Source organism: Mastacembelus armatus, chromosome 21 (genome assembly GCF_900324485.2).
Source record: "Mastacembelus armatus chromosome 21, fMasArm1.2, whole genome shotgun sequence".
In the NCBI taxonomy this organism is placed as follows: domain Eukaryota; kingdom Metazoa; phylum Chordata; class Actinopteri; order Synbranchiformes; family Mastacembelidae; genus Mastacembelus; species Mastacembelus armatus.
Window position 1 is genome coordinate 5673489 of NC_046653.1, and position 27231 is coordinate 5700719.

A 27231-nucleotide genomic window follows, 5' to 3' on the forward strand; every position below is an offset into this window, starting at 1 on the left:
CAGGGGCCGCTATCCTCAGACACTAAAGTTGCGTCAGGAAAGGCATCTGGTATAAGACTTGTGCCAAATTGTTGCTGCTGTGGTGACCCTGAATGGGAGAGAGCTGAAAGAAGAAGAACTTTACTGATTAGAATTAATGGAAAAAAGCAAAAAAATGTAAATAAGGTATAAAAAAATTCATGTTTAAAATTTAGTATTAATTAATATTTACCAGTTTAAAAAGAATGAGAATGTTTAAATGAGCTACAGTATAATTTCTGTTCCGTTGCTTTCTCACTGTCAGCACATTCAAATACAAGCATAATGTCAATAAATCAAAAGTTGGGAATTTAATGCAGGTGAGCTTTACCTTCTACATATGAATATGTATACTTGTATATATTTGGATAGCTTCAAGTCAGATAAGCAGTCCTGACCACTGACCATGTGAACTATCTTTAGCACCTGCTGGCAAGTGAATGGAAGTGCCTGACTTATCTTCACTGCTGTCATCGAGTAAGTCAGTATTTTTAGGGGACTGCAGCAGCTGCAAAAGCATTTAATGGTATTCCACGAACAATGACACTTGGGGTGTCTAAGGTCTGAACAAGACAGAGACTGGGGGACCACTCTCAAGTTGTTAAATAAGAAGCTGCTGTGGATAGTAAAGTTATGTTTTCTGTCCCTCCTACGGGACAGACGTTTACTGAGATGTATTGCAGTGAAAATTGGGATCTTTGAGGAGAGCATGTGTCTGAATCTAAAGTCAACTAGGGACGTTACTCAGCCTTCTGGAGACGGGTGGCACTGCTTCTTAACTCGAAGCGAGATTGCAAGTGCGGAATGTATGTTGACGGCCGTTCCTGGCGACTGAAGCGAGGTAGGTCATGTGAGGGTTATACAGCACTGCTTCGCAAGGGGCAGAGGCCATTCCAATTAAATCAGACAAGTAAACACAGGGGTTAATCTCCACTCTTTAAACTTCCCATAGGAATAGATACATTCAATGCACTGTCCAAACTTAAATCACATCTTGAAATGTGAGTTTTTACACAACTTGTAAAATTATGTAAAGAAAATATTCAGTGATTATTCTAGTTTGTCATCAACATTCAGTGTAAGTTACAAAAAACTACAGCAGTATTAAAGTTGCTAGTTTAAACATCTTTTATGCCAATATTTAATTGGTTTTACATACAAAGGCATTGTGGGAAAATATAATAAAGTAAAGACTTGATTTCTTTTTTCAGTGGACAGAAAACAAGTAGGAATTTTTTAGTATTTGACCACAGGTTGAATATAAATATTTGAAAAAAAAGCCCCACTGATTATATATGATTCTTGATATTATTATTGTTAAAAATGTTCTTCAACAGAGATCCTGTGTGATATTATTATGTTGAAGTAGGTGGTTTCAAAAACACAATCCTGAGATCATCCTTTGAGACGTGAAAGGTTTTTCCTGCATCCACGTTACCACACATTAGGACCTGCCCCAAAACACATCAGATCACTGATAAATATATTCTGTCAAAGCTCAGAAGGTCTTCTTCTCTAGTCAAATTTTATTTATACAGCTGAATATCACAAATCATCAAAATAAGCCTAATGACAATTTACAAACTTTGAAAACAAATTATAAACTCTCATATAAACAACATTTCTAGGATTGCGTAATTGACATTTATGTAGAGATATGACTTTAAAAGAAAGTATCTCCTAGCAGAGCTGCCAAAAAAAGGGTGTGATCGTGGTTTAGCATATTTCCACTGCAAGGTCTCTTCAATGTGTACAGTGATTTCGGCTGGTGTTTTTGTGAGCACGCGGGTTTCAGACCTGTCTTTGTGATACCTGACACATACTCCCTTGCACGCCTATTTAGAGAGTGCTATATTAAGCACTTTCCCATTGAAATACAGCACCAGCTGTACTGGCTATGTGTGGCTGCTGTTGCAGTAGAAGTAGACTGTTCCCTCTCTCAATGCTGTTTTTCTCTTCCGCAGACAGATCTAATTCCATCAAACTTGTAATCATTCCATCCATTTATGCTGAAACAGATGACACGTAAAGGGCGTGGGCCTGAATGTTTGAATGATAGAAATTTTATTTTCATTCCAAAATGCATGGGTTAATTTTTCTGTCACAGGAATGCTAAAGGGATAATCTGATATTTGGTTCATATAAAGTTGAATGAGCCAGCTGAAATGTTACAATTTCACTGTTATCAAATACAGAAGCTGTTTGACGTTACACTAATCCATTTGTTACTTCTTTTTTTAGAAGTTTGCAGCAAAGACGTTGAACCAACTTGTCCCGGTGAATAACTGCCACTTATTGTGCTCCTGAACTGCTTAAGGTGGAGTGAGGCTAACAGAGAAGCAGAAATGGATGTGTTTGGTGGTGCACCACGTTTCTTGGCTTATCCAAGACCTGTGGTGGTACAAAGTGGGACTGATGCTGTTCTGAAGTGCCAAATTGGTGGTGATCCAAGGCCTGCAGTTATCTGGGAACGAAACAATGAAAAGATTGACCCACAAGGACGATATAGGGTTTTTGAGGACGGAAATGTTTACAATCTCATAATTTCAGCTGTGACAACAGAAGACAGTGGACAATACATATGCAAAGCAAAGAACAGCATTGGGGAAACATATGCAGCAGCCACACTGAAGGTGGAAGGTGAGGCACAAGAGATGGAGCTACGAGAGGAAAATAAGCCCCGATTTCTTATTAAGCCCCTTTCCACTCGTGTTGGTCGTGGGGAAGATGCAGTCTTCTCGTGTAAGCTCTGGGGAAATCCGCGACCAGAGGTTGTTTGGGAAAAGGATGGCAGGAAACTCAATGAAATATTTGAAAGCACACATTTCAATGTGGGTTATCAGGATGGTGGCTGGTTCCAGCTCAAGATCTTTAAGACTCGAGCACCTGATGGAGGTGTATACACATGCAAAGCCAGGAATGAGTTTGGGGAATCACTGGCAGGAGCTGTGTTGCTTGTTGATGCAGGCCCAGGACATGAGGAAGAAGGAAATCGTAATGGCTACACAAATGGCCAGTGGAAAGCACACCAAGGGAAACAGAGGAGTGGTAGGCAGGTGTTAAACCGGCTCAAAGATGACACCATGATCAAGTCAACTAAAGTAAAAATGTTTGCAGTGACAGAGGGTAAACATGCCAAATTCCGCTGCTTTGTGACTGGTAAACCCAAACCAGAAATAATATGGAGGAAGGATGGCAGGCTGATACTGTCTGGAAGGCGTTATTTGTTATATGAGGACAGAGAAGGATACTTCACACTCAAAGTCCTGTACTGTAAGCAGAAGGATAATGGTGTTTATGTCTGTGCTGCATCAAATACAGCAGGACAAACCCTCAGTGCTGTACACCTCTCTGTAAAGGGTAAGTCAAGGTCATTTTTAGTGGCTTCAAATTTTTAATAATGTAAAATGTGAAAAAAATGTAGGTTGTATAAAGAGTAAACACACTAGTCTGGGATGCCCTTTTCAGTAAGTAAAGGAGCAAATGAGGAGGTGGTGTGATCTTGGATCAGATTTCTATGTATTTCATGCCACAATGATGTCAGTGAGATATCTTCATAGATGAAGACATCATCTAAAGCTCTATGGTGATGTACTGATGCTTTCAAAAAGAAACCTGGAGAGAAGATTTGCTGAGATAATATGCTTTATTACATAGAGAGACTAGTAAAAAATGTATACTTGCAAGTTGCTGCTTGCAAATTACTACTTAAGGCATTTGTTCAAGTAAAAATCAGGTATGTGGGATAATATTATAAGTTAAAAGGACAGGTCAGCAGACCACTGAGCTGAAAAAAAGAATAAATTATTTTAAATCGGCTTCGTTAAAAACAATTAAATCTTGAGTCCACCGAAGGATTAATTAAATGTATTAATGATCTGAAAATAGACGCTGAAGATATCTAAACAAGCAAAGTTCATTGGCTAGTGGTGCACTCCAGTAGTATATGATGTCTGCAAAGCTACTTAGTTTTGAAACGTCTAGGGGGGAATCCACGTGATCAAAATCTCTGGGTAAGGGCATCATATTTCTCACATGGCCCAGAGAAGTCCAAACTCATGGCACCAGCAAAAAGTATTGTACTGTATCAGTCAGCAACAGAAAATAACGCTGAGACAGAATTAATGGTCATGTGCTGAGAGGATAGATTTAAAGATGATTTGAATGGAAGATGGAGAATGTGTTTCATCAGTTGCCTGTTTATTTGGACTTGTTAAAACATTAGTAAGAGAAGGAAACGGAGAGCTTTGCTTAATACAGTCCAAAGTATTTTGTTTTCAACTGCACCAGGTAGTTGACTGTTTGAGGGTGATAGTTAGAAACACTATTTTATATCTAACACCCTCATATCTAAGGTGTTAATGACCTGTCGATTCCTAATTCTTCAACAAAATATTCTTTCACTTGTCTCTTTGTTTGTCCACGTTTGTAACCTTGTTCACTGGAAATTCACTGGAATTTGCTGCCAAATATATTTTCATTTACAGTGCTCACTCCAAGGACAGAGATATTGCACAGTTTTCGCAGGGTTGACTGGGTTGGCTTGCCTGAAAAATGTTTATTGATGAAGTTGTACTAATACCATTTTTAGATAGACATAAATCTTCACATCTTAAACTTTTTTTTACATTAGTCATGCTGGCTTAATCAAACTGGTGTTCTGCCTTGGTCCCAGAGCCACTAGTGCGGTTCAAGCAGCCTCTCATTGATCTAGAGGTCTGGGAACGAGATTTGGCTGTTCTTGAGTGTGAAGTTCCAGAGGACTCTGTTCCCATCACATGGTATCTGGAGGACAGACGACTGCAGCCAGGGGCCAAATACGGAATGGAGGAGTGGGGAACAAAAAGGCGACTAACTATCCGTGACATTGGAGTTGACGATGATGGGATTTATCTCTGTGAAATGCCAGATGGAGGTAGAAGCATTGCAGAAGTAGCTGTAAAAGGTAAATTGGATACAATCACAGTAAAGCTTTATTTCACAAGTACAATGAAAAATATATGAAAGTGAGTGTACTGACAAAAGTATTATTTGGTAAATGCACAGCCATGTAACATACGGTTTGTTTTGTCAATTTTTGTCCGGTTAGTTTAATTTGAAATAGGCCTACATCAAGCTGAAAGAAACTATGCACTGTAATGTTTATTATGTACAATATTACAGACTTCTCATGGTTATAGTGGCGCGAAAGCTGCAGATGGAGGAGGCCAAATGGATCAATGAAATGTTGGACATTGACTGTTCATGTCCCAATTTCTATCAACAGTCAATATTTCAGCCACATTTTTTCCTTATATTAAAGATTTACTAACCTTACTAAGGTTATTTTAATCTAAATCACAATCTTTCCTTAACTCCTACTGTTATTTTAGCGCTTAAATCAAACCTAAACTCTGCAGTGTCAGATCAGAATATGTTTTATTTTTTGGTGGTAATGGTGATTTGTTTTAAAAGGCACTTGGACAATAAGAAGATTAGATTAGGAACTGTGTCACTGTGCAATGCAATTACATGTGACATATTTTGCTGTTGTATTTATAGATCCATAAAACCAGAATCCTTGTTCTGTTAATGTGCTATGAAATCACTCAGAACATTTTCCTTCCAGGTACAATTTTGCGAAAGCTTCCAAGAAAAGTAGATGTCTTGGAAGGGGAAAATGCTGCCTTTTGTGTTGAAGTGGAAAAAGAAGAGATGGACATACATTGGTACAAAGATGGTGTAGAGCTGCGTGAAACGCATCAGACCATCATAAAGTCCTTTGGTCGAACTCACATCCTGGTTTTCGTCAATACGATGCCAGAAGACACTGGCCTTGTGACTTTTCTTGTAGGAAGATCCAAGACTTCCTCTCAGCTAAGAGTAAAAGGTTTGATCGCTCATCTGTAAAATTACAGCCTTTAAATATGGTATTTGCCAAATATTTGATGATGCGCTTTGGGCTTCTTTTTGCTTTAGCGGCCAGACACTGTCCTCCCAGTAGTCCAGTGGGTGTGCAGATCAACACCGAGCGTGCTAATGCTGCTCTTCTGTCATGGATTCCTGCTCAGGACTCACGAAGAAACCCTCCATCAGGATACGTGCTTGAGCGACAGGAAGTGGGCACTGGCTCACAGGAGTGGCTACAGTGCCTGACCACTGACTCTGCAACCTCTGTGGAGATCCTTGGTGACAGTGTTCCATGTGAAGCCGATTATCGATTTCGCATTTGCAGCGTAAACAAATATGGAAAGAGCAATAATGTTGAGTTCCCCAGAGCCGTTCACCTGGGTAAATATAATTCTGGTTAATTAAAACTCAAAATGTTTAACTATATTAGTTGTACACACTAATTTTCTTTTACAGTTCCAGTCGCCAGAATACAAGCTCCCTTACAGGATGCCTTGGTGCCAGAAGGACAAGATGCCCTCTTCTCCATTGAGCTCTCTGCTTCAGTTATCGGTACATGGTTCTTAAATGGTACTCAACTTCAGGAGGATGAACGTTTTTCCATGCGCCGGTCACGTACGCACCAATCACTTCGTATACGGGGAGTACGTGATACAGACAATGGAGCTGAGATTACATTTATTGCCTATGGCATCCGTGATTCTGCAGCACTGTATATTCAAGGTATGTGTGATCATTTTCATTCTTTGCCTAAGTGTCTTGGTTGGTAAAAGATAACACACCAGTGTACTGTATACTTCAGTGTATTATCCTTAGTGGTAAGCCTTATTGAGGCAAGACCAAATTCTTATTGTTTTTCTAACATCTGCAGCTCCTCTTGTCAAGTTTTCACCACTGTCAGAAATGGATCGAAACAAATTTGTAGAAGCAGGGAACCCCATTGTGCTCTACTGTGAGCTGTCAGACCCTGCAGCTCCAGTGCACTGGTACAAGAATGGGGTGGAATTACAAAAAATGGAGGGTGTTCATATCCAATCAGAGGGCACCATGAGAAGAATTGTCATCCAATCAGCAGAATTCTCACATTCAGGCGTGTACTGCTGTGACGCTATTGATGACGTCATCCGATTCAATGTGGAAGTAGAGGGTGAGTTTCTTCAAATTCTAGTGACATCTGTTTTATCACTGCCTGTTTTTTAATGCATTTAGTCTTCTTTTAAAGTCTGATAATAAAATCCTTACAATTTAATCCATTAAAATATCTAAATATCTATAGCCCCACCGGTAAGGTTTTCAGCAATTTCAGACGCTGAGAGGAACAAGACCATCCATAAAGGCTGCTCCATTGTTTTACAATGTGAGCTCTCAGATCCCTCTGCCCAAGTGCACTGGTACAAAGATGGGTCAAAGCTCCATCCTCAAAATGGAGTAGATATTCTAACTGATGGCTTGGTGAGAAAACTGATTGTCCACTCAGCAGAATTTTTCCACTCTGGGTTATACTGCTGTAAGACAAAGGGTGACACCATCATGTTCAACGTGGACATCAAAGGTGATTTATTTTACCTTAAGCAATGTGGAACATTTCTGTTGCACTTCTTAACATTTGTCAAAGTGCAGCTGTGACATTTTTTTCTCTGCATTAGAGCATAAAATCTTGGTTGTCAGTATGTAAACAGCTAGCATGAGGTTGAAATGAGGTTGACATAAGATCTACAAATATCTGTAGCTCCACCTGTGAAGTTCTCAGCAATTCCTGAAGAAATGAGGACCAGGTTGATCGAAGCAGGCTGCCCTATTGTACTCCAGTGTGTGGTGTCAGATCCTGAGGCCCAAGTTTGTTGGTACAAGGATGACATGCAGCTCACTTCAAACTCTGCATTAGAAATCAACTCTGAGGGCAACACAAGGATCTTAGTTGTTCAGTCTGCAGAGCTGTGCCACTCTGGTGTGTACAGATGCACCACACAGGATGATACTATGGAGTTTCAAGTGGAAATCCAAGGTGACTTTACACTTTTTATCTTGTGCATTTATATTATAACCCCAACACCACTTTCTACATGCAACTAATAATCCCTGCTTTTACTATATGTATTGTAGAAATGTAGAAATGCACAAGCTGACCTGAACTGTTAATACACCAGGTGATTACTATTTATGATCATTTGTTTGACGATTATCATTTTCCCACAATTGAAAATCTCCAAAGCCCTTTTCAAATCTTGCTCAGCAGTTACATTTTTGCAAGGTATCATTTCCACAGCCTTGATTTTATTGAGCTGTCCTGAATTCCCAATGCTAGCTATACCAGTGATGTACTCTAGTATCTTTGACATTGAGAGAACCAAGTCACTTGAAGCGGGCAAAGCTTTGGAGCTGGAATGTGAAGTTGCAGACTCCACTGTGCCCGTCTGCTGGTATAAAGATGGTGTAAAGCTGTCCCCGCAGAATGGTTTGGATATACAGAGTAATGGCATGTTGAGAAGACTCGTTATCCCATCTGCTGAGCTCTTGCACTCAGGGCTATACAGCTGTGAAACTGCTGATGACACTATCCATTTCACTGTGGATATTAAAGGTGATTTTTATTAAATTTTTTTAAATCTTAAGAGAAAATCTTAGCGCTTTCTGGAGAGATGATGCAACTAACCTTTACAATATGCATAACTGTCTGTCTGTGTTTAATTCATGTTTTCTGTGGTTTTAACTGTTTCTGTAAACTTAATCTCTATTGACCAAATGTAAATGTCTACGTAATCCTTGAATGTGAATTTCCTCTTCTTGAATGTGGGCTGAGAAATAACAGATTAATTCCCCCATTTGGGGAAGCTGAACCTATAAACGCTGTCATATTCAGAGTCTAAATATGCACTGTTAAATTCAAAATTATGATATGAATCATCATCTTTAGCTCCAACGTTGCCACTGTCGCCTTCACCGGACATTGTGGAGAAGCAGTCATTTGAAGCAACGTGCCCCACTGAACCAATATGTGAAATCTCAGACCCTGTTGTCCAAGTGTCACAACAGAGGGATGAGGAACATGATTGTAATAGACAGCCCGATTTTGAAATGGGAGACATAAAGAAGACACTTGTTATTGAACCAACTCATCTCACAAAGTCTGGGGCATACTATTGCGCAACAGCAGCTGATGTTGCCCAATTGATAGTAAAAAATCAAGGTGACTTTTTTTGTAACTGTATTTCCTATCTTAGTTATGACTAACCCTTTATATAGCTTTTAGCATGTCTTCTTATTTATCTTACAATGCAGAGCTGATATCTGTAACAGTATCTCCATTAAGTCATTTTAAGTTGAATGCACATTGAAAGTATCCCTCCAATGATTGTCTATAGTGGCTTCACCGACATATCTGCTTGGTCCTGATGTTGAGAAGACCAAGTCTGCTGAGGCACACTGCTCAATTGTTCAGCAATTTGAGATTTCAGATCCCATTGCCAAAGCTTGTTGGTACAAAGATGGAACCCAGATCTACCCAAAAAGGGAAGCTGACTGTGAATCACAAAGCAGCAGCCAAGCCGTGCCCCTCCAGTCACTTGATATGTCTAGTGAAGAGAGGTTTGGCTGTGAAACATCTGGTGATGCACAGTTAAATGTGGACCTGACAGGTGGTGTTCCAAAATTAACCTACACAATTATGAATCAAGAATTTAGTCAGATATGTAAAACTATCACCCAGCTTATTGTTTTCTCTTTGGCTTTGTTTAAACAGCAGAGCAGCGTCACTATCATGATGAGATTGGTGAGATAGCTGAGGCATCTACCCAGTACACTGAGGATATCAAAGGTGATTTGATATATTTGAACATCAGTCATCTGTGTTAACCCAGCACATAAATGCCACTAACAACAGTGGTGTATTGTTGGCTGAATCACCTCAGGCAATTGTAGTTTTTCTTTCCTTTAGAAAATTGCTTTTTTGTCATATTGTCATTCCTGGCCTCTGTTATTTCTTGCAGTTTTTGGCTCTTAATCAATGTGGGTGTTTAGTAGCCAAGCAGCTGTTCCTTATACTAACATATATGTTGTGTTTGTCAATTCATTCTTTATTTTAACAGCCATCTTTGCTTGTAACAAGCAGCTCACAACTCTTTAAATCCATCTTATGTCTTATTCACCACCAGATCCTACCATTCACATTGCTGCCCCGAAACTCTACCCGTTGCAATGACAACGAACTCTTAACAAAGAGAAGGAAATTTGTGTACTTTTAGCTTTTAGGTATTTTAGTGGATAGTTTGACACTATACAATACAATATAAGGAGTCAGTTGGAGCTCAATCTCAGACCAAACCTGGTCGACCTTCTTGTTTGTCTTTGCAATGGATTATTCCATAACTCCATGCTAACCCACACTGATGTAAAATTCTGTTATGAGAAGAAGTATTGAGACCATCAACAACTGAAAACCTTTCTCTGTGTACATCACAATGCTTATAGCTACACCGCCATGGCTCTCTTCTGACCAAGAGAAGAACAAGTCCATGGATGAGGCTTATCCTGTTGAAGTTATCTGCACGTCCTCACAATGCATTTCTGGTATCTTTGGTGGCAAGACAGGGGACACTAAGATATATGAAGACTATTCTACAAATACGGCAACTTCCCAGTCAACAAATGAAAATATGATTGGCTGGATTACAACAAAACAGCCAAAGGAGATCAATGAAAATCAACAGACAAAAAATGGACAATCTCCAGTTGACTTTAACTCTGCAAAGCCAACGTTAATGCAATCTGACAAACACCATAATACTAACCATCCCACAGAATCAGAAGGTGAGGAATTAATTTACTATACACAGCATTCAGAAGCTCCATGTGAGGAGCCCGATAATTCCCTGCAGACGACCATCCAGACAGATAAGTTCTGTAATCTTCTACAAACTGCAGCTGTTGAATCAGAGGAATCCAATTGTAAAAACCAAACTGTCCAATCAGAAGAGCTACATAGCTCATTACAAATCCCAACTGTCCAGTCACAGTTAGGTAGCCCCCTACAGACTTCCACGACCCAGTCAGAGCACTTTACTAACCATTTACAGATTTCAGTCAGGTCAGACAAGCTCTGTAAATCCTTAAAAAAAGCAACTCCCCAGTCAGAAGAGCCTATTCCATCCTTATGTTTTGCAACTCCCCAGTCAGAAGAGCCTATTCCATCCTTATGTTTTGCAACTCCCCAGTCAGAAGAGCCTATTCCATCCTTATGTTTTGCAACTCCCCAGTCAGAAGAGCCTATTCCATCCTTACATTTTGCAACTGTCCAGTCAGAAGAGCCCTTTAAATCATTAGTGAATGTAACTATCCAATCAGAGGAGCCCATTAAATCATTAGATACTGCAACTGTCCAATCAGAGGAGCCTTTAAATTCCTCACAGACTGCATTTGTCCCATCGTACGAGCTATGTAGCTCCATACAGTCAACTGTTCAGTCAGAGAACCTCCTTGAATGCATACAAGCTAAAATTATCCATTCAGAAGGCACATGTAACTCCTCATGGACTCCAACTGAGCAATCAGAGGAGTTAAACAGTCCACTACAGACATCAGTTGTTCAGTATGAGAAGCTCACTGACTTTGCTAACACCACATATCCTCAATCACTGGACTTGTATAACTCTAAAGAGGCAGACACTGTCCAACCAGGGGAGCAGTACAATTTGCAACAGTCTGCATATGTCAGATTGGACGACTTCTATCACACAGGACAAGCAGTACCCAACCATTCAGAGGGGATGTATAATTCCACGCAGGCCACAACAGTCCAAACAGAGGGTGATCACACTGTGGAGGCCACAGATGACCAAGGCGATAACACAGTTAACTATGGGCAGAGATCATCTACCCAGTTTGCAGAGCTTTATTATATCGAGCAGGCATCTACTGCCCTATCAGAAGATATCTATCTATCAAGGACATGTGACAGTCACTGGAGTGACAGTGTCACTGCAAATAAGGTGGCTGTTGAAGGTGATTTAAATGATTAGCATTACAAACAAAAAATTAATGGGCACAATGTTGACATTATGTAAAATGAGGAGATTGCTTTCATGCAATCCTTGATATTTTGACCATTTCTGCATTTACTTATTTTATTCATATTAAACCTACTTTAGTAAAATGTTGTGGGTCTGTAGGACTGTAATAATAGGGAAACAAGTAAATACATTAGCTTCAAATCCTAACTTGAATGCCTAGTTATCTCAAGTCTAACCAAAAATACCTCTTAGATTACTGACATAACAAAAAGATGTATACTTTATATAGACTTATTTTAATTCTTAGAATTTATTGGCATGACTAATCTTGATTTGAGATTTTTATGTTAGAAACCATCATTTTGTTGTAGTCAGTCATACTGATATAATTTTCTCCTGATGTTACCTCAAACATCCCCAGCGCCGCCTGTGACAATTACAACACTTTGTGAGGCTGAGAGGAACAAGTCTATTGAAGCTGGTGAATCCTTAGTGCTGCAGTGTGAGATATCAGATCCTAATGCTCACGTTACATGGTACAAGGATGAAATAGAACTACATGAAGCAGCTGGGCATGACATGCTGGCAGAGGATTCCATAAGAACACTGGCTTTCCAGTCAGTGATGCCGTCCCATGCAGGGACTTACACCTGCAAGACAAGAGATGACGCAATGCAGTTTCATGTGGATGTTAAAGGTGAAAAGATTTGTTTTCTGTTCTGCAAACAGATTTTTGTGAGGGTAACATGCAGCCAAATGTTTTTCTTTTGCTTAGGGTAATTATAGATTTTTTTTTTTTTTTTTTTACCTTGGATTAATTAGAGAATTCTAAAGTAGGGAGTTTTGATTATTATTATTTTTATTTTATTCACTTCAGGGACAATGCATATTAATGAATAGTTCTGTAAATATGGCATAATTAGCCATAAAGGCTAGTTTTTTCATCTGGACAGATGTTAAAACTCACCCTACAGGTTGGATGCTGCCACAGAGCTGACAAACATAAAATTTATTTCCATAACATCAATTGAATATAATTTACCACATAGTGTGTATGTGTGTGTGTATATATACACACACACATACACACATACACACATATATATATATATATATATATATGAGAGAGATTGCAGATTCAAGCTTAATTTATATGTTGTATTTCACACACCAACATTATTTGGCAACTAAATTATAGCATATGGGCTTTGTCAGAACGTAGTTACAATAACAACAAAAACCTATGAGATCAAGTTTAAAAAAAATGGCAGAATCTATGTTAATTTTTTAATTCTAATATTAAATTGGTATACCCTTAGACATAGTAATTTCCTACAGTAACTGAATAACATGATATTACATATTAATAAAGATACAGATACAGTACCCCTTGTTTTAAGGCTTTATGTCCTACTGAAAAAATATTTCTGAAGTCCCTTTCAAAATGCACTGTTGAAGCACAGTGTTGGTACAGTCAGATATTTCTTTCACAGTCATATACACATACATTCAGAATTATATATATTATACATATATTCATACACACACACACACACACACATACATACACATATATATATTAGATAGATTTTTTTTTTTATATAATTGCTTGACGTGAAGTCATGACCGAAGGCTGTAGTTTCAGGTTTGTACTTTGCCTTATTTGGTTAATAACAGTATCTGTTTTATTGACCAGTTCTATTTTACATTCAATCTTTTAGCACCACCTCTGAAGTTTTCGGCTATAGCAAAGACTGACCAGAAAAAGACAGTCATCGCTGGCTGGCCCATTGCTCTACAGTGTGAGCTCTCAGACCCCATTGGACAAGTCAATTGGTTCAAGGATGGAACAAAGCTCCTTCCTCAAAGTGGTGTAGACATCCAGTCAGAGGGAAATCTGAGGAGTCTAGTTGTCCCATCAGCCGAGCAGGCTCATACTGGTGTATATCGTTGTGAGTCAAAGGATGATGACATCCAGTTTGCTGTGGAAGTAAAAGGTGATGCTCAGAAACTCTGTATCACTGTCTTGCACTGCCAACTAACTGTAACAGCAGTTAGGCTGATTTAGCCACATTTGGTTAATCATCTAACAGAAACTGGAAAATCTGAAAATTTGGTGAACAAATCTTCCTAAAACATAAAACAAATTTCCTCTGAAATAGATTCTGAAAATTACTGAATAAACCAGACAAAAGCAAAATTTGAATACATTTCAGTTTGTAACAAATTTTTCATTGGATGTCGTTTCACAACACCATATGACACAATTTTTGTTTTTGTTTTTTTTTTTTCAAAAATTAAAATAAATAATATAGGATATCATCTCTCTTTTTTAATAAAGGAACTAACTGAACACAGTTCCTCTATCACAAACAAACACTTCATTCCTTACGTCTTATGTGTTTATTTTTGTGTTTGTTTCTGTCACTGTACAAAAAAAAGCAGATAACTCTGACGGATCCCACTTTGATTCTTACTCTTTTTTTAGCCCTTTGAAAATGTTAAATTTTACTTATTGTCTTTGTTATGTCGCTTGCATGTGTTGTTCAGAAGTGGTTTGATCTGAAGGTCTTTCAGATTTCTTAAATTTCAGTTTGCATCTTCAACTCCTATCCTATCCTCTACCTGAAAATATATTTGATATTTAATCATTTTAAGAAATTATGTCAATGAAGTTTATTAAGACACTCTTTTTGCAATAACCTATAGAACAACCGGTGAAGTTCTCAGAGCTTCAAGAGACTGACAGGAACAAGTCTGACCAAGAAGGCACTACTACCATCCTGAGCTGTGAACCCTCTCAAGATCAGTCTACACAAGTCAACTGGTACAAGGATGGGGATGAAGTGACGCCACAAAACAATGTGGAAATACAGCCAGATGGTCCAGCAGGGACACTGCTCATCCAATCAGCTGATAACGCACATGATGGCACCTATGAATGTTCAACATCTGATGACACCTTCACACTTAAAGTGGATGTTAAAGGTGATTTCTTTTTGTCCTTGCTGTCTTCTTATATATTTAACATCTCCATCGTATTGAATGAGAGGTGTGAGGGGTTTTCATCGTTGCTTATGAGAACATGGTATTACTTGCTGGGCAGCGTGTTCTGTTTGCTGATAGTGACTTATGCCTTCTTATCCAAAATCTTTGTTATTCTCTTCTCTTAGGCCAGTCGCCACAGATCATGCCAATCGCACAATCAGAAAAATACAAGATGATTGCAATTGGTTGTCCAATAATTCTCCAGTGCGAGGTCTCAGATCCTGTTGCCCAGGTTTCCTGGTTTAAAGATGAAGTGGAGCTCTTTTGCAAAACAGGCCTTGATATGAAAAGAGATGGCAACTTAAGAAAACTAATAATTCATTCTGCTAAGGCCTCTGATGCCGGCCTCTACTGCTGTAGTCTTGCTGATGATGTTGTGACATTCCATGTGGACATCAAAGGTGATTTTCTTGTATTCAGTTTTGATGAATGAGCCTTTAGAAACATTTTGGCATTTCCTTAATTACTGTTAACTATATTGGAAGTGTATGTGCTAAAATAACCAAACCAAAAAACACTAATTTTCCTCGACAATTTAACAGTTCTCTGTAAATCTTATAATATCCCCAGCTACTCCTGTGAGGTTTTCAGCACTTACAGAGGTCGAAAGAAACACAGTTGTTGAGGCAGGCTGCCCAATTAAGCTGCAGTGTGAAGTCTCTGAGCCAACTGCCCCAGTCTATTGGAACAAGGATGGAGAACAGCTACTGCCAAACACTGAATATGAATTCCAAAAAAAAGGCAAACTGAGAGCACTGGTTATTCAGTCAGCAGAAGTCACACACTCGGGGGTATACAGCTGTGAGGCCGGAGATGACCAGATAAAATTCAAGGTGGATGTTGCAGGTGATCTAAATATTTTGAGCTTCAAAATCACTCATTTCTTTCAATTAATGCTTGGCTGCTAGACAAACTTAGGCTTCAACATGTTATTGTACATTGATGTATACTGTTTTAGTGCTTTTCAGGATTTTGGTTTTATGGCCTGCAGCTTTAATGTTTGGTTCAGTCTCATCTCAGAACACAAAGATAAAGATGCTTCCACAGAGGTGACGAACATAAAATCTGAGGTGACCAAAGGAAAATAAATCTGACTATATACTCAGACCAACTGTTGCTTCCAGATGCAGCAGGAACTGTTCTCATCCACTCTGAGAAACAGACTGAACTGCCCAGCACAAAATGACAGACACACAACAAACAGCCTTATGGTTGAACAAAGTGAACCATCTAACAGGGAAAGGGCCAAATAGTTCCTTCGGGAGTTGGTGGAGACAGGAACGAAGCTAAAGAGAGAATTTAAGTTATAAATAACTAGATAATAGATAACTAACATGTTTGCCACACCTTTAGAAGGTAATATTATCTCATTGTTGTGTTTACAGCTCTTTCTTTACTCTTAATTTCTGGCTTTGTCACTTTGTCACTTACTGCAGGATACAGAGCAGACTACAGTCTGTGGTACTGTGTAAATCTGGTGAGCCTTATGAACAAAAAATTATAGATGCTGCAGACAACCTAAAAGTGCATTAAGGATGTACTATACATGTTCTGTATAACAGCTAAAATTTTATAAACAGAAAAGAACAGCATTTGAGAGTAAACACACTAATCTTTGCCATCTAAATGTTGTCAAGTGTTCATACTTTATATGGATAAAGTGAAACCAATCATTTGAAATTGGACTGATTTATATTCCAATATTCCAGCTCCCTGAGTGCAAATCGATGACTCTGTTGATGTTCATTTATTATTGTTAGACTTTGTAGGCAAAAACAATTTTTAGATCACATGGTCAATCTGGAGCTGAAAATCTGATTTAATAGCTTTTAGTTTGTAAAATCAAAAACATTACAAAACAAATGTTATTACTTTAATCTAGTTATCATTCAATGAATTGAAATTCCTATAGCACCGGTTTGATTCTCAGCTGTTCCAGAGGCTGAGAGGAACAAGTCTGGTGAAGCAGGCAGCCTGATCAAACTGCAGTGTGAGATCTCAGACCCTGAAATCCAGATGTGCTGGTATGAGGATGGAATAAAGTGCTTTCAAAAAAAAGGAGTAAACATCGATTCAGAGGGCAATAAAGCAACAATGGTTATGAATCAGAAATCTGCCACATCTTCCTGCGCTGGGGGGTACAGTTGTAAAAGTGATGAGTCAGATGTCAAGGATTTCAGTGTGGAGGTGAAAGGTGATATGCTAAGCTTTTTCCTGGCAAGATGTTGTCACTGTAATCTTTCACACCTTCATGAAATCTAATATCTAAGAACGAAGCAAAACTCAATCATCATCATATTCATTATTGCTGATATCCTTCTACATGACCTAATTTTGTTACACATTTTGTTGTCTTTCATATACATGCTTCACACTTAAGACCAGCATCTGAAAAAATAGCATGCGTTTGGATGAGTTTGTTGTTTTCAGCACAACTAATGTGTAACTGCATTACAGCAGTGAACTGATTTTTTTTTTAATGATTTCACGTTGTTTTTAAATTACATTAACATTATGTCTGTGGGGGGTGTCATATATACTGCAAAGCCTGAAATCAGCTACGATTGCATGAGGGTAAACAATGAAGGCTACTTTCAGGCAACAACTTAGTTGTTCTTTGTACTGTTTTATGCAGCACCACCGGTAACATTTGCTGATATCCAAGAGGAGGAGCTTTTCAAGAGTGTTGTGGAAAAAGAACAGCTTGTTCTATCATGTAAAGTATCAAGGATCGATGGTGTTGTTCAGTGGTACAAAGATGGGATTGAAATCCAACCAAGCAATAATGTTACAGTGCAAGCAGAGGGGATCAAAAGAAATCTGACTGTACACTCAGCACAACTGCCTGATGCAGGCACATACACATGTCGGGCTGGAGACAACATATTAATCTTCAAGGTTAACATACGAGGTACTTAAATATGCTACATAAATACTGCCCAAAATGTCTCCTAAATTGATCTTGCCCATGTTGAATTGTAAAGAACATATTCATGTTTCAATTTCATGTATTTGTCATCCAAAGAACCTCCAGTGATGATAATCTACCCCAATGAGGATGTACATCTTGACCGTCACGTCCCGGAGGAAATTATTCTTAGTTGTGAGTTGTCTCGTCCTAATGGTGCTGTCAGCTGGTACAAAGATGGCCAAAAGCTGCAAGAGAGTGAGAACATCAAACTCAAGGTTGAAGGCCCTTATCGACGACTGAAGATTCTATCTAGTGGGGTTGAAGATTCTGGAGAATATGTCTGTGACACAGCTGATGATTCAATATTCTTTCACCTTAATATTACAGGTAAAATATATATATATATATATATATATATATATATATATATATATATATATATATATATATATATATATATATATATATATACACACACATATATATACATACTTTTATACAGACACACCACCCATAGGGGTGAGACGGGAATTTTTTTTACATATAAAAATTCCCGTCTCACCCCTATGGGTGGTGTGTGTGTGTCTTCCTCAATCTCGGGTCCTCTACCAGAGGCCTGGGAGTTTGAGGGTTCTTCGCAGTATCTTAGCTGTTCCTAGCACTGCGCTCTTCTGGACTGAGATCTCTGATGTTGTTCCTGGGATCTGTTGGAGCCACTCTCCCAGTTTGGGGGTCACAGCCCCGAGGGTGCCGATTACCGCAGGGACCACTGTTGCCTTCACCTTCCACATCTTTTCTAGTTCTTCTTTAAGCCCTTGGTATTTCTCCAGCTTCTCATGTTCCTTCTTTCTGATGTTGCTATCACTTGGGATTGCTACATCTACCACTATGGCTTTCTTCTGCTGTTTGTCCACCACTACTATGTCCGGTTGGTTAGCCATCACCTGTTTGTCGGTCTGTATCTGGAAGTCCCACAGGATCTTAGCTCGGTCATTCTCCGACACCTTTGGAGGTGTGTCCCATTTTGACCTTGGGACCTCCAGCCCATACTCGGCACAGATGTTCCTGTACACTATGCCGGCCACTTGGTTATGGCGTTCCATGTACGCTCTGCCTGCTAGCATCTTACAACCTGCTGTTATGTGCTGGATTGTCTCAGGGGCATCTTTGCACAGCCTGCACCTGGGGTCCTGCCTGGTGTGGTAGACCCCGGCCTCTATTGATCTTGTGCTCAGGCCCTGTTCTTGTGCTGCTATGATTAGTATTGTCTTTCAGTCAAGCTTTTTCCAGTCACTGGTAGGACTTTCGATATCAGCCACTTCTATCTGGTGGTGGTACAAACCATGCCATGATGGTTCTTGCTCTTCTTCCTCTGCATCGGACTTCTGTTGCCTGAGATATTCACTAAGTATTCCATCACTTGGGGCCATCTTCCTGATGTACTCATGGATCTTTGCTGTTTCATCTTGGATGGTGGCTCTGACGCTCACCAGTCTTCCTTCCTTCATTTTAGTGTACAGTCTCAGAGTGCTGGATTTGGGGTGAAACCCTCCATGCATTGTGAGGATTTTCCTTGTCTTGATATCAGTGGTTTTTTTGTCCTCTTTTGGCCAGCTTATTATGCCAGCGGGGTATCTGATGACTGGCAGGGCATAGGTGTTGATGGCTTGGACCTTGTTCTTCTTCTTCTTGACTTCTTAGGACTTGTCTTACTCTCTGTAGGTATTTCCTTGTGGCTTCTTCTTGGTTCCCATTTGCCTGTGAGATTCCAAGGTACTTGTAGCTTCCCTCAATATCCGCTATGCTGCCTTCTGGAAGTTCAACTCTTTCTGTCCTGACAACCTTCCCTCTCTTTGTTATCATTCGACCACACTTGTCCAGTCCGAATGACATTCCAATGTCGTTTCTGTATATCCTGGTGGTGTGGATCAGTGAGTTGATGTCTCACTCCTGGCATACAGCTTGATGTCATCCATGTACAGGAGGTGGCTGATGGTTGCTGTATTTCGTAGTTGGTATCCAAAGCCAGTCTTAGTGATGATCTGGATGAGGGGGTTCAGACCTATGCAGAACAGCAGCGGGGACAGAGCATCTTCTTGGTAGATGCCGCACATGATGGAGACTTGTGCAACCGGCTTGGCCACTAGGGTTGTTTTCCACAGTCCCATTGAGTTCCTTATGAAGGTAAGTGGAGTCTTATTGATATTGTACAGCTCCAGGCATTCCAGGATCCATGTGTGAGCCAATGAGTCGTAGGCTTTCTTGTAGTCAATCCAGGCGGTGCACAGGTTGATCTGTCTAGTCTTACAGTCTCTAGTGACTGCTTTATCTACCAGTAGTTGATATTTGCTCCCCTGGTGTCCTTACCCATTCCTTTCTGGGCCCTGCTCATGTATTGAGCCATGTGATTACTCATCTTGGCCACTATGATGCCTGATGCAGGTTATCGGGCGGTAGTTGGATGGGACTGCTCGCTTTTGGGGATCCTTCAGGACCAGGACTGTCCTGCCTTCAGTTAGCCACTCTAGGTGAGTCCCATCCATTAGCAGCTGGTTCATTTGAGCTGCCAGGCACTCATGGAGGGCAGTTAGCTTCTTTAGCCAGTAGGTGTGGATCATGTCAGGTCCCGGTGCTGTCCAGTTCTTCATGCTTGAGACCCTTTCTAGGATATCTGCCATTGTGATGGTTACTGGTTCCTGTTCAGGGAAGTTGCTGTGGTCTGCTCTCAGGTCCACCAGCCACTGGGCATTGGTGTTATGTGATGCCTCCCTCTCCCATATGTTTTTCCATTATTGTTCAGTCTCCAGCCTTGGTGGGTCTGCTCTCATGTTACTACCCTGCCACTAAGAGTACACTTTGGATGGTTCGGTGGAGAACACTTTGTTTATTCTCCTTGCTTCTATTTCTCTGCTGTACCTCTTTAGGCTTGTGGCCAGGGCTGTGAGTCGCTGCTTGGCAGTCTCCAGGGCCTCAGGTATGGACAGCTTGCTGTACTTCTTACCCAACTTCATCCCAACTCTCTGCAGTTCTGATATTTGGCTAACTTCTCTCCGTGTTGTCCTTATTTTTGCCTCCAACCTCCTTCTCCATGGGGGATACTGCTACTTGGTGGTGGTGTATATTTTGTGGCCAAGCATCTCAAAGATCACTGTTGCTGTGGTGTATATCAGCTTGTTGGTCTCAGTGATGGTCATAGTAGGGATTGTTTGTAATGCTGCATTCGCATCTTCCAGTAGACTTTCAGAGGGTACTTCACTTAGTCTTGGTAACCGGCTACGGAGGTTCCAGGTGTCCAGCTTACTCACGATTTTCAATCTCAGGTCAGCTGCTCTTGTGTTGAGCGTGTGGGGGCTTGTTATTGGGGCTTGGTACCCAATCTCGGATGGGGATGGTATTTTTCCCCCCTGACCTCTCGTCCTGGCTCCCCCTCGCCGTAGCATTTGTGTTCAAATCTCCAGTTGTGATAGCAGTTGCCGTTTACGGATGTTGGAACACTGAGCTACTAGTTGTTTCGGACCTAGTCTAGATGGGGGGTTTCGAAGTTTCCATAGGTCCCACATCCTCTTCATGTAACCCCTATCGCTGAGGTTACTCATGTAGTAGCATTCCAACAGTTCTCTATTCCTTTATATATATATATATACATATATATAATAGACTATACACTGTAATATATATTGTATCATTTAAAATAGTAAAAACGTCGGGTGAAAATGTAAATGTCCATTTCTAGAACCTCCCGTGCAAATTGTTTCTCCAAGTCAGTCACAAATGGAACTGTGCCAGCAAACCTCGGAGAGGATGGTACTGAGCTGTGAGATTTCACGGCCCAATGCAGTGGTGCGCTGGTATCAAGACGGGCTCGAAGTGGAGGAGAATGACAACCTTATCCTAGAGGTGGATGGTGTTTACCGAAGACTTATTATACCCGAAACTACTGTCAAAGATTCTGGAGAATATGTATGTGACACAGCAGATGACTCCATGACATTCTTTGTGAACATAGCAGGTAAAAGAAAATAACAAAAGTAAAGAATGAGAGAAGTGGGTTCACTAAATGTGTAGCTGTTTCAGTGTTTATTTTTTTAAAACACAGAGCCTCCTGTTCGCTTCATACGTCCAAGGAAAATGGCAAGCAGAGTAGAGAAAGTGGCTGGAGAAAGTCTGGTTCTAGACTGTGAGGTTTCAAGATCAAATGCTGAGGTCACGTGGAAGAAAAATGGCAAAGAAGTAGAAGATTCCAGACATGTCACTATCCTTGAGGATGGTGTCATTCATCAATTAACCATTCACTCTCTAACAGTGGAAGACGCTGGGCAGTATGTCTGCGATGCAAAGGATGATGTCATGGATTTCGATGTGAAAGTGCAAGGTAATGTAGGTTACCATCGCTCAATATTTAATTCCAAAATCAGATACCTGTGCTAAATGCTATACTGTTGAACCCCCACAGTCATGAAACATGACATTTTTTTAATCTTCCAAATTCTATATATTGTGAATTCAAGACCTAGCTCTTGTACACAAAAATGATCTTGTTTGGAGTATGATAATTTAGTACAATTTCTGTATGATTTCTTCAATGCAGCTGGTAGCAATCGCTAATTGATAATATGTTGTTGATCATTTATTTTCAGCTCAGAATGTCAACTCAATTATTTTTGCTGTAGCATAAAAACAGGAACTGTCCTAATTACCTATTATATATTCTAACAGATGCTAGGTTTGTACTACACAAATATAAATTAGATTATTGACTTCATTTGGATACTATGATAACAGAGACATGAAATCAGAAGGTTTATAAAACAAGTTCCTGGAAGGGCCCTATGGGTCATATAGGATGTAAGTAGTTGTTTTGGTTAGACTTCTTATTCCGTGTAAATACTACAATTCCTGAGTCTCAGGGATGGCTGCTATAGAAACAAGGCTAGTCAGAGGCTCAAATTAGAATGAATTGAAAATGCTGTCACTGCAGTTTTCAACAAGACCTGTCACCGTAACAGGTTAGTTCTATCAAAACCAGAGTTTCAAACTGAACTGATGTAGGTTGCAGGTTATTTTACTTACCAGTACAATCTTAGCTCCCACACGTCACTACAGGTGAAAATGCAACCAAAATGCAACCTTAGAGTCACAGATAAACTTAATAGTATTTGTATGTAATAGTAAATTTGCACTTTCTGAGTTTATTTAAGTTTATATAAGTTATATATTTATTTATTTTTCTTAAAATGCATACAGTGTTCCAATGCAAATTCTCTTTCTGTTCATTTTCAGAGTTGCCTGTAAAAATACTTGGAAAAACTGATGCAAAAACAGAAAAGCAGTTCTTAGTGTCAGATGACATTATTCTTGTGTGTGAACTTTCACGATCCAATGCCTCAGTTAGCTGGTACAGAGACAATCAGCTAATTGATGACAGTGAGCGATACTGTATTGAGGAGCAAGGCATGTTCCGATCACTGGTTGTCCTAAACGCTGGGCTCGAAGATTCAGGAGAGTACACTTGTGATGCTGTAGATGATCAGATGGTTTTCTGTATCACTGTCAAAGGTAATCATGACATTAAGCAATTTAAATGATACCCATCTTTCCTTCACTCAGGAAAGCAATAACTAACTGTATTTTTTTTTTTTGCTCAGAGCCTCCAGTACAGATCATTGGAAACTCTGGCCATCCTGAGCATCATATCCTGGTAGCAGGAGATGACCTTATTTTGGAGTGCGAGGTGTCTCAGCCAAATGCCAATGTTCAGTGGCTATGGAACGGCGAGGTACTGCAACCAGACACTCGTACAAAAATTGACAGCTATGACGTTGTGAGGAAGCTTGTTATCTCTGGACTTCAGCCGTCAGACTCTGGAAAATACATCTGTGATGCCATTGATGACAAATTAATAACAATTGTTGATGTGCAAGGTAAGATTAAAATCATTTTTCACGTTTTAGTTTAGAAAACATGTTTTATGTATACACATCAAATTGACAAGCAACTTCTTAGAAATCTCATTTTTCCTAGAACTACCAGCCAAGTTTTTGAATAAAAAAGAAAACAAAAACATCTTGGCCAATGAAAATGAGAGTGTTACGCTGTGTGCTATTGTGAGCAATGAAAAAGCTAATGTTCGGTGGCTGAAAGATGGCCAGCTATTGAATGAGGACAACATTCACATCTCCAGTGAGGGTAACACCTACAAGCTCACCATTAATCCCCTGCAGCTGTCAGATTCTGGAGAGTATGCCTGTGACATAAACACAGATGAAATGTATTTCAGTCTTTTTGTCAAAGGTAATACTTTGGCACTCCTAATCAAAATGTGACCTCTCTTTTCTGGTACACATTTACTTCATTTTAATTTTCACAAAGTAAACATCTTTGAAATTATTCCACTCATCAGAAATGAAGGTGAAATTTATCAGACCACTGGAGAATACTGTGTCTCTGAAGGGCAGCAGTCTTACATTAAGATGTGAGATCAACAAGGCCAAAGGACCTGTTCAGTGGCTAAAAGATGGCCAGGAGGTCTCTCCAAGTAATCGGCATACAATACGGGCACAAGGTCGTGAACGAAGCTTCACCATTCACCAAACAGTGGAAGAAGATGCTGGAGAATATGTCTGTGAATCCACAGATGACAGGACCTCAGCTACTGTCACTATAGAAGGTAAGTACGGTTTTGGAAGGTCAGAGAGAGGAATACTGTCTTAGAAAATGGTTTGGTAGTTTATGAACCATCTTAACAGTCTGAATTTCTCCAATGGGGGATGAATAAAGTATCTATCTATCTAACATGCTTTGCCTTCAGTCCCCCGTGTTGTTGAGTTCATAGCGGAGCTTCATAGTGTCACAGTCTGTGAAGGAGAAGATGCCGTTTTTAAGTGTGTGGTTTCGCCAGAGGACACTGAGTTGGTGTGGCAATTAAATGACAAGAAGTTAGCTCTGAATGAGCGGACTGTCATTTCAAGCAATGGACTATGCCACATGCTCTGCATCCACAACTGCATGGTTTCCGATAGTGGCAGAGTGACAGCTGATGCCGAGGGGCTGAAATCAGAAGCAGAACTCCAGGTTCAAGGTGATCTGATGCCTCATCCATCAACACTATGTGTGTATATATATATAGTATATATATATATTTGTCTTGATGAAAAACAGAAGATATTTAACAGTAGTTCAATAACCTTAGTCTCTCTGGTACCACATTTTTAACTGTAAGCTATTTTCTTCAATACTGGAGTGATTGTGAGCATAAAACAGAGGATTTTACATACCTGTTAACCATTAGTGGCACATACATTTATACAATGAATAACTGTGCTTTCAAGACAAGAAGACACTGCAGGTGACAAGGGTCCTCAGAGCTTTTGGCTTGCTCTTTGTGTTTACACTTGCACTATAACAGAATTTTGATGGTCTGTAGTACATCGTATTTCACTCTGTCCTCCTTTCAGAGGATAGTTTTGCACAATCAGCAAAGGTATCAAACTAATCACATAGAAGTGCATAAAGGATTGGCATGATGCCATGATGTAACTGTCATTCATTTGTAGAGCAACAGGTACTGTTCACCAAGAAAATGATGCCGGTTGTAGCTGAAGAGTACAGTGAGGCAATTCTAGAGGTGGAGGTGAGCTTGGATTCGGGAGAGGTGCAGTGGATGAGGCAAGGGGTGCTGATCCACCCGGGAGCCAAGTATACCCTGAAACACATGGGCCACAAGCACAGTCTCACAATCCACAAACTGACCATGTCTGACCGAGGCATCTACAGCTGTGAGACCCTCCATGACCGCACACAAGCCCAGCTAACAGTGGAACGTGAGTGTGCAAGTGTTCTCACTATGCCCCGTTGTTTGTTTACCATGGTTGCCGACAACTCCAACTCTTGCACTCACTCCACTGGTGCTTCTTGTGACGGCAAATCTCAGTTAACTGAGTAAGAGTAATCTGAGTGACTGGGCACTAGGCTGGCACTTATACTAGAACATGATGGCAAACGACAGGTGACAGCCTCATAGCCCAAGCTGACTTTCAGATGAGGGTTTGCGTATTGACACAGGATCAATACAGCCCTGGTGATTTCATTACCTATGCCAAAGACAAATCAGATTACACTTTAAAGGAAGTGCTTGATGATAAACAAGCAAAGATCAATTTGTTTTCAGTGAATTGTGACTAGAAATACATTTGTTAACAATGTTAAACCCTATGAACAAACACCACTAAAAGTCTCAAAACTAGTAAATTTGTCTCACTATTAAAAAAGGGCATCTTGTAGCGACTAAGATGTGGTTATGTGCTCACTTCTTATGTTTCTTAGTCCTATGATCCACAGGCCAGTGGGTGAATTAAAGGCTGATCTTTCAAAACTACTGTGGGTGGGAAGGGGAAAGTCAGGACTTCAGGATGCTGTTGGCACCTCCTGTGAATTTGGATCTCCTCTCATAGCATCTAAATTTACACCCTGGCCTTCAAAACTAAGGTTGTTGTCACCAGGTCTCCAAAATAAACACACTTATTTTCCCACAGGGAATGGTGGTCTGTGTTAGAATAAGTGAAAAATGTTGGCAGTTTCAAAGCTGGCTTTTGTGTAAAGCCCAGTACTCAAATGACTAAAATATCACCTCAACAACGTGTGCCAGCCTGTATTGTTTAACTGCAGACTGCTGTGTGCAGAACAGACTCCACGTTTATTCAGTAACAGAAAAGTGACACCATGTCTGCCCACTGTTGAAGGGAGATGAAAACACTTGTTACTGGGGCCAATGTTTCACAGATAACTTCTGTTTAGCTACTGTTTTTCATTAGAGTGAAACTATCACACTAACAGAATAGACAGTTAAATTTCCTTCTACTATAACCTTTACGTTTCATTGTAGAAGCCTGAAAGTTTATTGTTGGATTATTGCAGTTTTTTTTATTTTACACAGTGCTGCCATTTTCTTTACAGCTCGAAAAATTACCATCAAGAGGGGACTGACTGATGTTAAAACCACAGAAAGAGAAACGACGTCTTTTGAGGTGGAGCTCTCGCACCCAAATGTCCCAGGCACTTGGATTAGAAATGGAATCCAACTTAAACCAACAAATCACTTCCGTATGAGTGCCAAGGGACAAGTCCACAGCCTCACTATCTCTAACCTATCAGTAGAAGACACTGGCACATTTATGTTCTGCATAGAGAATCTGAAGACTTCTGCAAGGCTTGTTGTGAAGGGTAGGTCATTTTAAAAAAGTCATTTTGAGATAATGTGCTTATTATATAGCCAGTTAACAAGCTCTGCAATAATGAATGTGATCTACAAGGTCAGGGCTAAGTTTCAAATGTCAAGTAATTGTAAATAATTCATTATTTGTC

General features: G+C 39.9%; 1 protein-coding gene across 12 annotated transcripts in view; it reads left to right on the forward strand.

Moving 5' to 3' along the window:
• Positions 1–542: 542 nt before the first annotated feature.
• Positions 543–27231, forward strand: part of obsl1b (obscurin like cytoskeletal adaptor 1b) — a 34701-nt gene continuing 8012 nt past the window's right edge. Inside the window, exons 1-32 of one of the 12 annotated variants that reach the window (XM_026296210.2) lie at positions 543–859; positions 2260–3378; positions 4694–4963; positions 5627–5887; positions 5977–6288; positions 6364–6630; positions 6779–7054; positions 7184–7459; positions 7637–7912; positions 8213–8488; positions 8822–9094; positions 9270–9542; positions 9647–9721; positions 10375–11058; positions 11101–11904; positions 12334–12609; positions 13634–13909; positions 14622–14900; positions 15086–15361; positions 15531–15806; positions 16891–17154; positions 17596–17871; positions 17986–18258; positions 21605–21880; positions 21968–22243; positions 23152–23427; positions 23517–23792; positions 23893–24162; positions 24272–24538; positions 24680–24949; positions 25425–25691; positions 26824–27090. In XM_026296210.2, coding sequence (XP_026151995.1) covers positions 2364–3378; positions 4694–4963; positions 5627–5887; positions 5977–6288; positions 6364–6630; positions 6779–7054; positions 7184–7459; positions 7637–7912; positions 8213–8488; positions 8822–9094; positions 9270–9542; positions 9647–9721; positions 10375–11058; positions 11101–11904; positions 12334–12609; positions 13634–13909; positions 14622–14900; positions 15086–15361; positions 15531–15806; positions 16891–17154; positions 17596–17871; positions 17986–18258; positions 21605–21880; positions 21968–22243; positions 23152–23427; positions 23517–23792; positions 23893–24162; positions 24272–24538; positions 24680–24949; positions 25425–25691; positions 26824–27090 — 9979 coding nt within the window. In that variant the 5' untranslated portion in view covers positions 543–859; positions 2260–2363. Of the gene's footprint in view, positions 860–1923; positions 2006–2259; positions 3379–4693; positions 4964–5626; positions 5888–5976; positions 6289–6363; positions 6631–6778; positions 7055–7183; positions 7460–7636; positions 7913–8212; positions 8489–8821; positions 9095–9269; positions 9543–9646; positions 9722–10374; positions 11905–12333; positions 12610–13633; positions 13910–14621; positions 14901–15085; positions 15362–15530; positions 15807–16890; positions 17155–17595; positions 17872–17985; positions 18259–21604; positions 21881–21967; positions 22244–23151; positions 23428–23516; positions 23793–23892; positions 24163–24271; positions 24539–24679; positions 24980–25424; positions 25692–26823; positions 27091–27231 lie in introns of those variants that run through there. The other 11 variants (XM_026296206.2, XM_026296209.2, XM_026296208.2 and 8 more) reach the window with 11 other exon arrangements.